The sequence below is a fragment of the Dysidea avara genome, chromosome 4 (assembly GCF_963678975.1).
Source record: "Dysidea avara chromosome 4, odDysAvar1.4, whole genome shotgun sequence".
NCBI classification, from domain to species: Eukaryota; Metazoa; Porifera; class Demospongiae; order Dictyoceratida; family Dysideidae; genus Dysidea; species Dysidea avara.
The window spans coordinates 15,622,356-15,635,508 of NC_089275.1; the positions used below are offsets into that span (position 1 = coordinate 15,622,356).

Below are 13,153 nucleotides of genomic sequence, written 5' to 3' on the forward strand. Positions count from 1 at the left end.
TCCACGCGAAATCACGCGTGTTATCATGCGTGGGATACCACGCGTGTTATCATGCGTGGGATACCATGTGTGTGTGAAGTTATAGTTGAGCTGCACCGTATTTAATCTTGTTAAGTGTTTGCAGTAAATAATAACATGGGTCACTTTGAATGATGACATAAACTCCTTGAACCCACAAATTTCAAAGGACACACTTTGTATAAAAGATCGACAGACGCAGCCATCCTCAAATCAACTTTGCTGTTCAAAGTCAAACATCTTCAAAGATTTAATTGCGATGAAACTTCTCCCAGTGCTCATTGGATATTTTCTGATCGTCATCAGTTGTCAGATGCAATTTGGTAGTGCTGCTCCTAATGATGTGGAGGATGAAGATCCTGTGGAGGATGAAGAGTCTGTGAAGGATGAAGAGCCTTTTCATGAGATTTCCAAAGGATCCACCTCCTCTGCTGTGACTGAGTATATTGAAGCAATGCAGGGTGCCAGAAATTATCACTTCACTCATTATCGTTGTCGTCTGCGTAGCATATTTCTAAGAGCTCAAGAGAAAGTTCATATGATGCCCGTAAGTTCATCCACCATACAAAGTTTGGGTAACAGATGCTCCTTGGCTGATGTGAACTGTGTATTAATAAAATTCATGTTTTACTGTAGGTAAGACCATGTAGAATAATATACAATCCTCTTCCGCCAGCACTCCAGCAACGTTACGACCAACTAAGTTCACCGATGTGTACAGATGTCACACATCTCTGGGCAATGCTATACAACATACAACTAAATTCTAATTATAATGATGTGCATATAAGGCACCTTGTATGCCAAATCTCACAAGCAATCTACCATCTTGAGACAATCAATGTAAGCATACACACACCTTTCATACATTTACTAACTACACTTTTCTTTTCACAGAGGTTTCTAGCACGGCCATATTGTCCAACGTTCTCCATTAATGAGTATATACTAATATTTAATGCTTGGTTCAACTACTACACACTCCATAGTCCTCCTCTGTATTGTACGCTGAGAACATTACAAGCAAGCACATTTCGGTTGCAAGATTACCGTGGCCGTGGTGTTCATATGTCGGACGCCAATCCTTCTGAGACTAGCCTTTTAGACTGTAATTGGCAAGTTTGTGGTCCACCACCACCTGGAGCCCGTAATGATGCTAATCCCGGACCTTTATCATAAATCTCAAACATTCTGAACTTTACCAACTGTAGCTATTTAGATGTTGTGTACACTTACATAATATTATTGTAATTGTACAAATTTGTATGAAAAGTATAAAATAAATTTGCTTAAACTCAATTATAATTTTGATACAACTGGATATGGGTAACAATCACATATACCACTTCAGTGTGGGTACAAACATGCCACTCAGGATTTAATACTGCCTAAGCATATCTTGTTATTGTCTGGGCATTATCATGGGAATACAGTTTGCTCATGGCTTTGATGCCCAACCAGTTCAGTGATACGAAATTATATGTAATAGATACCGTTATACCACATATAACTAATATGTTCTACTTTAGCATGCAGACTTACCTTATTGGCAAAACCTTTAGTTGTTATGCCCTTCTGTAATATAAGGAACCAAGTAAGCTGTGATTGTGGGATGGAATGTTGCCAAATAAGCTGTAATTGTGGGATTAAATTTTAATACATCAAACAGTATTTTTATTTTGCTTTTGCTAAAATAGTAATTTTAAGAGACTAATGTTTATTATGTTTCTTTAATTACTACATTAATTTACAAAAGTTAAAAAAATACAACTACTGTTGATGTGTTAAAATTGAATTCCACAATTACAGGTTTTTGGCAAAATTCAATCCCAATATCACAGCTTGCTTTAATCCCTATATAAGAGAAGACAATAACAGTATAACTCTGATGATTTTATTGTGTACTCCTATTTAAGTGTGAAATGTCTCGAGTTAACAATATACGCACTGGTGGTAGTGCATATATCTTGTTAAGGCAGTGTGTAACGAGATATATGCACTGCTACCATTTTGAGTCAGTGCAATATGTGATATATGTGCACTGGCTTTCTTTTGATCTGAGGTGTGAAAGTGGTATGTATATATATGTACCACTTTCACACCTCAGATCATATATATGTACCACTTTCACACCTCAGATCAAAGGAAAGCCAATGATAACTGACTTTCCTTATAATTGGCTTTCCTTTGATCTGAGGTGTGAAAGTGGTACATATATATGATCTGAGATGTAAAAGTGGTACATATATATGTACCACTTTCACACCTCAGATCAAAGGAAAGCCAATGATATATGTACCACTTTCACACCTCAGACCAAAGGAAAGCCAGTGCATATTATATCACATATCACACTGACTCAAAATGTTAACGAGATATACTCACTGCTACCAGTGTGTATATCTCATTAATGGTATATCTCATTAAGGCAGTGCATATGTCTAGTTACACACTGCCTTAACGAGATATACACACTGCCACCAGTGCGTATATCTCGTTAACTTGAGGCATTGCACACCTAATAGGAGTGCACACTATATCCAGAAATCATCAGATTTCTTTGATGTTATACTGTTATCCTCTTCTCTTATATATATAGGGAATCAAGCAAGCTGTGATTGTGGGATTGAATTCTGCCAAACAACCTGTGATTGTGGGATCAAGACACACGGTAGTGTGTCGTGCGGCCCAAGAAGCCGGCGCGCCACACCGTGAGTATATTGACAAAAAGAAAGAAAACGTCATTTTCACACCTTTGTAACTCGGTGATCCCTTATCCGATTAGAACCAAATTTTCTACAGAGTTGCCCGCCAGCCATGGGAGTCTACATTTCAAATTGGAAGGAAATCGCTCCAACCGTTTCCAAGAAATGGCTGTGATAGTAGGTTAATGGTTAAATTTTAATAACGACAATTCAGGTGAATTTTGTGACGCTTCGCCTTGGCACCAAATTCACCTGAATTGTCGTTATTAAAATTTAACCATTAACCTACCATCACAGCCATTTCTTGGCTGCCACCTTGGATTTCACATCTTTTTTCACCATGGCCTTTTGGGGGCTGCACCTTTTTTTACCATATGTGGCATGATATGGGACCAAAATTTTAACTACATTAATATTTTCTGGGTAAACAAGGTAAACATGGTTACATAAATCTATATGATTATGATTTGTGCACTACTACCTTTGTTTACCCCGGTAGAAGAACGTTTTGTACAACTGGGTAAACATGGTAAACAAGAATATGGGTGAACATAAGTAAACTTGGTAAGCACATGAATACTCATAGGTAAACATCGGTAAACACAGGTAAACATGGATAAACACAGGTAAATATGGGTAAACACAGGTAAACATGGGTAAACACAGGTAAACATGGATAAACACAGGTAAACATGGGTAAACACTGGTAAACATGGGTAAAACATGAGTATACACAAGGGTAAATAAACACAGGTATGCAACAGGTATTATACTAAGGCTAACCATGAGTGAGCAGTGTTTACCATAACATTTTCTACACCTTGTCCTGTATCATGCCATACCTCAATCTTAGATCTATTATGAAACACTACCCTTGTTTATAATGAGATGATCATTAGTTAGTTAAGATTAGTTACTTTTTGGTAACTGTAGACTTAATATTTACCAGTAGGCCTACATTCCAAGGCTTTTTATGGTTTGGGTAGTTACAAGGTGATGTTTAGGTGTGTATTCTATTAGGATTATAGGAAAACAGAAGCAATCTAGGTTTCATGGCTCACAATGAACTTCTTACTATATTATAGATTTAAAATTATCCACACTGTGAGTTGAATAGAATGCTGCAACTAGTGTAAAATTTATATTTAGTACATTTTTGCTTGGGTAAATATTTCTTAGTAGTAATTGTAGAGTTACTATGTTAGCGTAATTAACTATTGCGACAATGCCAAACCTTAGGGTTAAAGACTAGCTAAGCACAGTAAACGGTGTAAACAATCAGCGATAAATGATTATTGGCCAATATAGGCTAACCCCTAAATTTTTATTAACATACACATAATTCTACATTGCAATATACATAAGAACAAAGCTACATGGAATACACACTGTCATAATGAGCCAGTGGTCCTCTTTTACTTGCTGCTTCTACCAAGCCCAGTAGCAATCCCGGCAGTCTGGGGCCCAAATGGAACTCAGGCCAACAAGGAAATGGCTGTGGCTCTACTACTCAGAGGTGTTAAATACCTGTGCTGTTCATTTTAGCCTTGAATGGCCCATGACCTGATTTAACCACTCCATATATTTTATAAGCAAGCCTTGGTTTTGCATGGGAGGTACAGTTTAACATTGCAGCTACATTTGTCAGGATGAAAGGAGAATCCAGTAATATCACAGAAATTCTATTTAGCACACATCTGTTCCATTTTAGCATGCTTCAGTGACAATCACTCAAGCTGTGTCTTCAAACAGGTTTATTGCTACACCTGTTCGGCACTGCTGCTGTGACACCATTGAACATTCCACGCCAACAACTCATCAGTTTCCTTGTCAACACTATTATCTTGCTTATTTATAACCATGATTTTTTCCATACTATGAAAAGTCACTTCACAGTACACTGAAATGCTTTTAACTAACAAGTTTGAGTAACCATAAAACTATATATAACTGATTAAGACATGTACATATATCTATTCACTCTAAGATACCCTGCAAAATTAAAAACATGACATTTTGTAAAGCTACAATCGATTCCAGACCCAAACATTTAATTCTTACTAAATATTATACAGTATAGAACAAAAGAAACAAACCTTAAGTCATCACAGTGCGCTCATGTGTTTAAAAGACCACATTGTGGGGGCCAAGTGTTACGTATGTCAACTGTTGGATATAAAGAATCCAGGGTTTGCAACAATGAGAGAATTATAACAATACAGCTTTGTACTGTAATACATAGTTCACATATAGTGATGTTGTTGAAAATGCTTGCACTGAGTGAGCATGTATACACTACAGTGCATGCACTGTACATCAGATGATTAAGTATTAGAGCCTGAAGGCCACACATGGTAAAATCACTCTTTTGTGACATTGCATTAATAAAGCAACAACTATCTCAATTTTCATCACAAAATGATTGAGTCTTATTATGGCTGTGATTCTTTGTATGTTTTCATACATACTTCATTATGGTTATTCTGTGAATTGTGCATATACCTGCACCTGAGCTCAATGTGAAGCAACCCCCCATTATGACAACACTGATGACTACACCCACGTAAAAGGTCAAGGATTAAAATGTCACTTTTATTCCTCCATATAAAAGTGGACCTGGTGCTAACTCAGGTATGTTACAGAGCCGGATTTGGCAACTTTAAGACTGCCCAAAAATTGCCAAAAATGGCAATTATTTGAGCCAAATTTGGCAACTTTTACACTGTCTACAAACAGCCAAAAATGGCTATTTTGTGAAATGCTTGTTTTAAAAAAGGATGATTGTGGCTGTTTTATGAAACCCGAAAGTGGCAACTTATACACTGCCAAGAGGTTGCGGTTTATGAAACCATAGTCAAAATTGCCAATTTTGTGAAATCTATAGTTCCCAAAATTAAATAGCAGTTTCTGGGAGTGCCAAGATGCTGGTTGACATAAGCGATAATTTTAGGTTACAATAACTGATTATTTGTGGTGGATTTCAGAGATCTTACTACTGCATTTTTTCTGTAACTTGTAGTATCAATGATTTCTGAATGTTATTATTAATACGTGCTTTGCTTAAAACTTCTATCACTACTAGATCTGTACATACATCTAATGCAGTGAACTTAAATGAGCTTTACAGTCAAAGTTTCTGCTTGATACAGATGTCCATGTTCTTGATAGCAAGAAACAATTTTAAATGAAAAATGAAGTTTGAATAATTCATGTATGCAAGCTGTCCTTTTATCCGTTGCAGACCAGGATTTGCTTGTTCATTAACTTGTGAATTGATCGATTTTATATCCATAGTGCAGTATTCATCTAAACAGTAACCAAAAGAACATCCAATGTGTCCCCTCCAGTGAAAACGATCTACATAAAAAGTTGTATTTTGGAAGAATATGGGCTCTCTGTTAAGGCAGTACTGATGGAGACTGCATGCATTGTCATATATAATCATTCCAGGTGGCTTTGAAAAACGAGTTTTGAAGATTTGAAATGGATGACGTGGAGACTCACATTCTGTCAACATTTCAAATCCATAGCATACAGAATGAGGACAATAGACAGTAAAAATTCCAGGTGTAAGAGTAGGATGGCTTAAGCTCTCCGTTTACGGCATTTATCTGTTTCTGGTGCTGTTCGTGACTTATCTTTCTCATATGCAGCATTTCCATGTAACTGTGGTAAGCTTGGAAAGTAACTGAGACAATTTGTGGGGTCAGGCTGAGGATAATAACTTGGATCTGGTGGATGAAGTTTAAATGGAACTTGCAGGGTAGTCAAAATGTGGCCTAACACATCCAGTATCTCACTAGAAATCTCCCCATCCAAATCTTTACGGCATAACATGAGAAAGGATGTAATAACAGGTGCTTTCTCTGAGAGATCTTTCCAAAGACGATGATTTTTAGGTGAAAATATGTCAATGGATTTCTTAGTGATTGCATGGAGTGTGCTGCAAGTTTGCTTACAACCAGCAATTTGCACCATTCCACAAGCTGGCGTATTTCTTGCAATTTCAGAAAAAATTTCCTGTATGGTTTTGGTGCTGTTCTTTCATGATAGTTCTTTTCCAATTTGTCTAACAGTTGAGCAAGTGATGAGAAACCATCTGACCGAAGCAATTTGACAAGTTGATCAAATTCTTTTATTGTAACCATTTGAGGACAAGCAATAGGTTTCCTGTCTCTTCTGTATCCAGAATATTTCAATAACATGTCACGTGCTCTTTTACTTTTGATCAGAACCCTGTCAACATGTGCACTTCCTTTGATCACAGGAAACACTGGGTCTTCCTGAGGCTGATTATTGTGCTTAAATGGTAAAAGATCTTTACGCATTCCAACCATTGTCCCATCACACATTATAACATTAGGAGATGGTCCACATGTTGGACAGATAAAGCATTCTTCAAATGGTATATCTATTAGTCGGCTAAATGCATACCACGCCTTGCGTAAAAAGTATATGGAAGGTGCTATTTGCTCTCCTAAGCACATGTATGTTCTTTGAAGACTCCTATCATAACATATATAATAACTGTAAACACATAATTATATCTGTAAATCCTAGCACATTAGTCAAAACACGGAATACAATAAACAAAACCTTATCTTCCTGTTGCAGTTTTTGTGCAGAATTTGATTAATTATGTATAAATTATTTTGATTTCATAAAATCCTTACTGTATAAGAAAATTTTTCCCTCTTGTGTAAGTACAGCTATAGTGCGACTGTGCATATAGTTCTCTCTAAGCCTACAAAAGTTTTCTTGCAACTTTCAAGCACCCTGTGAGTGATGATGATTTAAAATATTTGTTATGCTATTTTGTGCAAGTTTCCCACCATTATCGACCAATTTTCATGAGGTTAGATACAGTGTACCCAAAGGGATTTTAGGAAATAGGGAAGTACTGAATGAGTACAAAACACCCAAAATTTTACTGCAAAGCTATCATTGCATCCTGTCAGTGTGCACCAAGGCCTCAGACCTTATATTAAGTACTACAAGCAATGTTTAGCAGCACAACACATACAGTTATAATTGTATTTTAGGTATCCAGAACGAATAAATACATATATACATGTCCCTTTATATTATTTACACCTGTAAAGTTACGGTGTTCCTAACACAGTATGCACAATACACCAAAATCATTTTTCGTATGTATACTTTAAGTACAAACCTTTGAAAAGCTATGAGGGGATTTCTTCCTTCAAGCATCAGATGTAAATACTGGAAAAGTACTCCATAATAAAAGAGCTTGCTGTTATCCAAATTAAAGAGCAAATGATCTTGCCCGTCATAATGTAATTGGCAACTGCAGTCTCCAATGGCAGGCCTGTAGTATACCTTCCTAGTCTTGTCGTGAATAGCACAACTTTCCTTATAAATTACAACATTTGTTCCAGCAATCCATTTGTTTTGGACTGGATCATCATCATTCCAAGGGTTTCCATGTTTACAGAAATCATCTATAAATTAAAATGATGATAGTATATATGTACGTATTAAAGGATGTGGCTGGAGTGTTGGAAAGGTGCAAACTTATAAAACATAAAATGGAAAAAAAAGTGAAACCAGAGATTGAACATGCACAGGTATACTCTCTAGTCCATTGTTGTGACCACTTTGCCATGGTGCTACCAACTACCTAACCTTATTTTGACTTTATAAATGTGACCTAAGTATTATAAGCAAAGTAAAGAAGAAACCAAAGCTGATCCAACTCTAATGGCTTCCTGTTACAACACTCTTTCACTGTCTGTATGAGGGTAAGTTTATGGTAAGCTTAAGACAAGCTAGAGTTGGCCTGGCCAGTGTGTGGCTTCCAACCCTATGTAGCTTACCTCCAACTTACCGTGAACCTACCTCCGTACAACTAGTGTGTTTGATACTACTTCAATGAGTATTGAGCTGTACATAATGTGTTATGTATGACTACATGTACTCAGTGTGCATAGCTCTATACTGACTAACCAGGTTTAACTGAGGGTATTAAATGAATTGGAAATTGCCACTTTTCTTCTTCATGAGCAGCTACATGTTTCCTCAGGTTTTCAGAAAGTGGATAGGAAACTTTCATCCATGATACTCCTGATGGTAACTCTTGCATATGTGCATTGCTAGTTTCGGTGTCAGGGTCAGGAGTGAATTCAGATTGAATGCACCATTCTTCAAAAATCTAGACAGGAACATTGGTCATGGGTTAAATGATGGCGCACAGCTTGCCCAAATATCCATGCGTACCATGTACCATACATAGCCTAAATATTTTTGAGTACTGGCTAGTCAGGTGTTCTTCAAAAATGTTTGAGGGATTTTTTTTGTGGCCCAAGGACTTATAATTCAGTTAAACAGGCACTAGATATATTAGGTGCCTTATCAGTGAATGTCATCCTACTATATATAGCAAACAGAAACTAAAATGGCTATTAAAATTTATTTGAGGCCAGGTTTAATTTTTACTGTCAGGAATAAACTGCAAAATCAGTGCAAAATTTTACTATCAAGTATTATTTAGGTTGTACAGTAGCTGCACAAAAAGGAAGTAGGGATCCATTAAAATTATTGAAGCATGAACATTGTGTAATATTCTTGCATTGGGCTAATGCAGTTTAATACATACACTACAACTGTTAAAAGCTATTGTACATACCTTTAAGTGGTTACATTGACGGCTGGTACATGATGTGCATCTTTAGAGAGTGGTATCTCTTTTATGCTGCATTATCAGTCCTGTACTTGCAATTAATGTGAAAAAAACTATATCAGCAGCACATTAACAGATTTTGATTATACCTGTGATAACAGCAATGCAAAGCGGATCAAAGCTCAACACGGCTACTTGTTCTGACTCATCATCTTGTTGTTCAATTGGAGATGAATGTGGGTTTTCGTAGCGATGTAACTTAGAAAGTGTTACACGGTGAATACAGTATTGTGCTTCTTCTCTTGATTTGAATGTGCTTGAATCTTCTGATATGACTGAAGAAATAGATATCAACCGATTTGCTTGTGCCAATGAGTTCTTGCATGAACAGGTAAAAACAAAGCAAGGCTGTGGCATTGATTCACTAGCATAGAAATATAATTTTTTGATCAAGCAATACTCAGGCTTGAGTTGTCCATTTTCAGAGCAATCTGCAATTGCATACCAATTATTACTTAATGGCATGTACTTTCCAGAATGTTGTATAGCTTGGAAATAAACCACATCTCTAGGTAGTGAACAGATCTGCAAAGCATAGCTAATATAATTATTTTCATATCATCACTAATATATACTAACCTTTTCATTTACAGTACTAGATACTTTAGGTTTTGGCTTTGACAATGGTTTAGCCACTGAAGTCTTTCTTATCTGGTAGCTTCGACCTATCTGCATTGCAAACATGTAGAAGAAAAAGTTTGCTGAGATAACTGAACTGTTTTATTGAATTTTAAACCATAAAAGCTGCAGTTGCACTTCAAAGGAACACATGAAGCCACACTATGTACAGTGTTAATAAAGTCATCATTTGATCTTGTGAGAGATATTATTGTGAAGTGTCTATTATACTGAGAGTTTTCACTTCAAGGATCCTTTGAGAGATTTCAGTCACTATATTATAAAGAAGGCAGAATTTATACAACCAACCTGATTATAACATGGCTGACAGAAAAATGATAACTAGAGATATCAAGAGAAGAGTTGAACTCATCACCAAGAAGATATCAGATCTCAAGGACTATGGAGTACCAAGTTTATTTGAATATGCTACACCATGGACTGGAGGACTATGTGTTGTTGGAGATGATCGGCTTTGTAGCATTGTGAGATGAATTTCTGGAAAATTAAAGCTTGAGCCACAAGAAAATGTATCACCAAAACTCATTCTACCTGAATTGCCCCAGCCAATTGGTGACATGAATGGCAGAACTCTTTGTTCCATTTTAACTGGAATAGGCAAAGATTTAGCAATAGATTAGAAAGGAAATAAGCCTGAATGGTGGCCTGATGCAATACTATTTGTGCATCCACGTGAAACACCACCACAACTGAAAGGTATACGCTGTATACATAATGTATTATTACTTTGATGTCTAAATATTTCTCTGCAGGAAAATGGTCACAGTGTCTGAAGACAGTATTGGAAGTCATCTATAAGAAATTTGGAAATGAATCACTGCTTAATGAAAATCACTCTTCTGGATTCCAACAAATATACGAAGACAAAGATGATGCTACTGAGCAATCTACGGAAGGAAATGAGGTAAGAAAATAAATTAATATTTCTGTACTTTAAGGATTTAAACAGGAACAAAATGCAGATCCATTACTCGTGCCACAAAATATAGAAGGAGCTGCACCGGAAGAGGGAATAACTTTGTCACACTTGCCTGATCACGATGATACAGAAACTGTTGCTTCTTTGCTCACAGAATTTGAACAAGAAAAGACTGCATCATCTCTGCCACAAGATACAGAAGACTTTACTGCTTTGTTTAAAGAGTTTGAACGAGAAAAGACTATGTCTCCCCTGCCAAAAAATACAGAAGATGCTGGTGCTTTGTTTGATCATGAAAAGAACATGCCACCAAAGACAGGAGATCAACAGCAATCCCAGCATCAATTGCTTTTCACTCCATTGGCAGTGCGAAGACCATGGAGACAGCAAAGAAAGCGCAAACCATATGGCCGTACATAAGGGTACTAGCTACTAATGAACACTATATTAGTTACTGCTTTGCTGTGTATGTAATTATTGTTAGAATTTTCTCTTGACTGAAGTATTCTGAACATATACCCGGCAAGATACAATAATTGAATGTTAACTTTAGAGTTACCAACTATATAGTGACAGTAAATATTCATGCAAAAGTTGTCAAAACTGGAAAAATCCAAAAGTTTCCAAAACTGGATAACACTAGCTACAATCCGAAAGTTGCCAAAAGTGGCAAATAGTGCCATCCAACAGTTTCCAAATACGGCAATTTTCTGAGAAATTTTTAAACTAAATCCCACAATCGATCCTGTCATGATGTGCTATATAAAGTTACAGAAACTTTTAGTAAATTTGGATACTTTTAGGCATCATTTTATGTGGTTGCCTAGAAGTATGCTATGCAATTCAAAAGTTGCCGGCTTTGGAAACTTTGACATTATCAAAGTAACCACAAATAATAGTTTTAATCATTTCCAATGCTGGCAACTTTTGGAAAGTAGAAAAATTGCCAAAAATGGCAATTTTGGGTTGCCTGAAGTTGCCAATATTGGAAACTTTGGGATGCCTGAAGTTGCCAATATTGGCAATTTTGGGTTGCCTGGAGTTGCCAATATTGGCAATTTTGGGTTGCCTAAAGTTGCCAATATTGGCAATTTTGGGTTGCCGAAAGTTGCCAATATTGGCAATTTTGGGTTGCCTAAAGTTGCCAATTTTGACAATTTTGGCAACTTTTAGGTTGTCCAATTGTTGCCATAAACGGTTTGTAAGGGGTCATCCATAATTTTCAGCATTTTCACAAGAGTACAGAGAGTACTCTTTTCCATAACCCCCTCCCCCCCACCTAAAAGCGTACTATTAAAAATGTTGATATCGATCATGAATTGTTGTATGTATGTATGTCACATATGAAATTGTTTTTAAGAGTTATTGTTGCTGTTTTTACACTGTAGGAAATGCAGACAGATCAATCACACAAGAAGTTATTTACATGTGTGAATTTGTGTGACAGTCATATACTTATTTCTTTTTAGGTCTTCCCCTTCCCATTTTGTAATTTTGCTCAGTCTGGTGTTTCTGAAGCTGGTATTTGGTGGGATAAATTTCACCATAAACAAGACGTTTTATCTCAACTTTGGACTTCTTTGACTGTGAAGTAGATTCTGATTCCTCTCGTGACCTAGTTCCACTGTGTATCAGGCATGTGTGGCGCTCCTTGTCAGCTTCACTGGTAAAAACATAACGGAAATGTGCACATCACAGAAATGGCTATCTGTTGGCTGTCTTCAATATAATGCATCAAATTATCATCAGTACTACAGCTTGAAACACCTGTACTAACTTGCTGAGTTACAACACTTTGTACATTATCATGAGCTTCAGCACCACTACTGACGTCGTCTTCTACTGCTACAGTTTCTTCATTCACTGTGCTTGTCTGCAAAGAAAACAAGTTATAGGTAGCTGTCGTTCAATACATTGTGCAAGTCACCTATTTGTAAACACTACTTCTATAAATTAAACCGGCTATCTGGCAAGCTACAATCCTGCATGTATGAAATAGTGCTAAACCTATCAATTTAGCCATTTAGTACTGTACAGCTACGTGCTTTTAGTACAGTGAAAACAGTTTTTTACTGAAAGCGATCCTGGCTATTACCCTACCTGCATACCTAATGTACAGCTAGCTACGTGGTTTTATAGCCTGTTTATATATTGTACCTTGAAAAATGAATC

The 13,153-nt window shown here is 36.6% G+C and overlaps 3 protein-coding genes across 4 annotated transcripts; 2 read left to right on the forward strand and 1 right to left on the reverse strand.

The window, feature by feature from the left end:
- The first annotated feature begins 222 nt into the window (after nucleotides 1–222).
- Nucleotides 223–1,317, forward strand: LOC136252928 (uncharacterized). The gene is made up of 3 exons (XM_066045513.1): nucleotides 223–565; nucleotides 655–861; nucleotides 916–1,317. Exons 1-3 carry the CDS (start codon nucleotides 278–280, stop codon nucleotides 1,195–1,197), a joined length of 777 nt encoding a protein of 258 aa, XP_065901585.1. The 5' UTR covers nucleotides 223–277; the 3' UTR covers nucleotides 1,198–1,317.
- Nucleotides 1,318–5,757: 4,440 nt separating this feature from the next.
- On the reverse strand, nucleotides 5,758–10,260 carry LOC136253391 (uncharacterized). Its single transcript, XM_066046044.1, has 6 exons — nucleotides 10,003–10,260; nucleotides 9,513–9,948; nucleotides 9,370–9,449; nucleotides 8,691–8,895; nucleotides 7,897–8,185; nucleotides 5,758–7,229 (listed from the first exon to the last, which is right to left on the reverse strand). Exons 4-6 carry the CDS (start codon nucleotides 8,824–8,826, stop codon nucleotides 6,503–6,505), a joined length of 1,152 nt encoding a protein of 383 aa, XP_065902116.1. The 5' UTR covers nucleotides 8,827–8,895; nucleotides 9,370–9,449; nucleotides 9,513–9,948; nucleotides 10,003–10,260; the 3' UTR covers nucleotides 5,758–6,502.
- A 183-nt stretch (nucleotides 10,261–10,443) lies between these two features.
- Nucleotides 10,444–11,488, forward strand: LOC136253392 (uncharacterized). 2 transcript variants are annotated; one of them, XR_010700112.1, is made up of 3 exons: nucleotides 10,444–10,758; nucleotides 10,815–10,966; nucleotides 11,012–11,488. XR_010700112.1 is itself a non-coding variant. In XM_066046045.1 (2 exons), the coding sequence occupies exons 1-2, from the start codon at nucleotides 10,793–10,795 to the stop codon at nucleotides 11,399–11,401; spliced, it is 564 nt and encodes a 187-aa protein (XP_065902117.1). In that variant the 5' UTR covers nucleotides 10,735–10,792; the 3' UTR covers nucleotides 11,402–11,488. The 2 variants fall into 2 exon arrangements, 1 of the variants encoding a protein (XP_065902117.1); XM_066046045.1 differs by having other exon boundaries at nucleotides 10,735–10,966.
- Nucleotides 11,489–13,153: the final 1,665 nt, after the last annotated feature.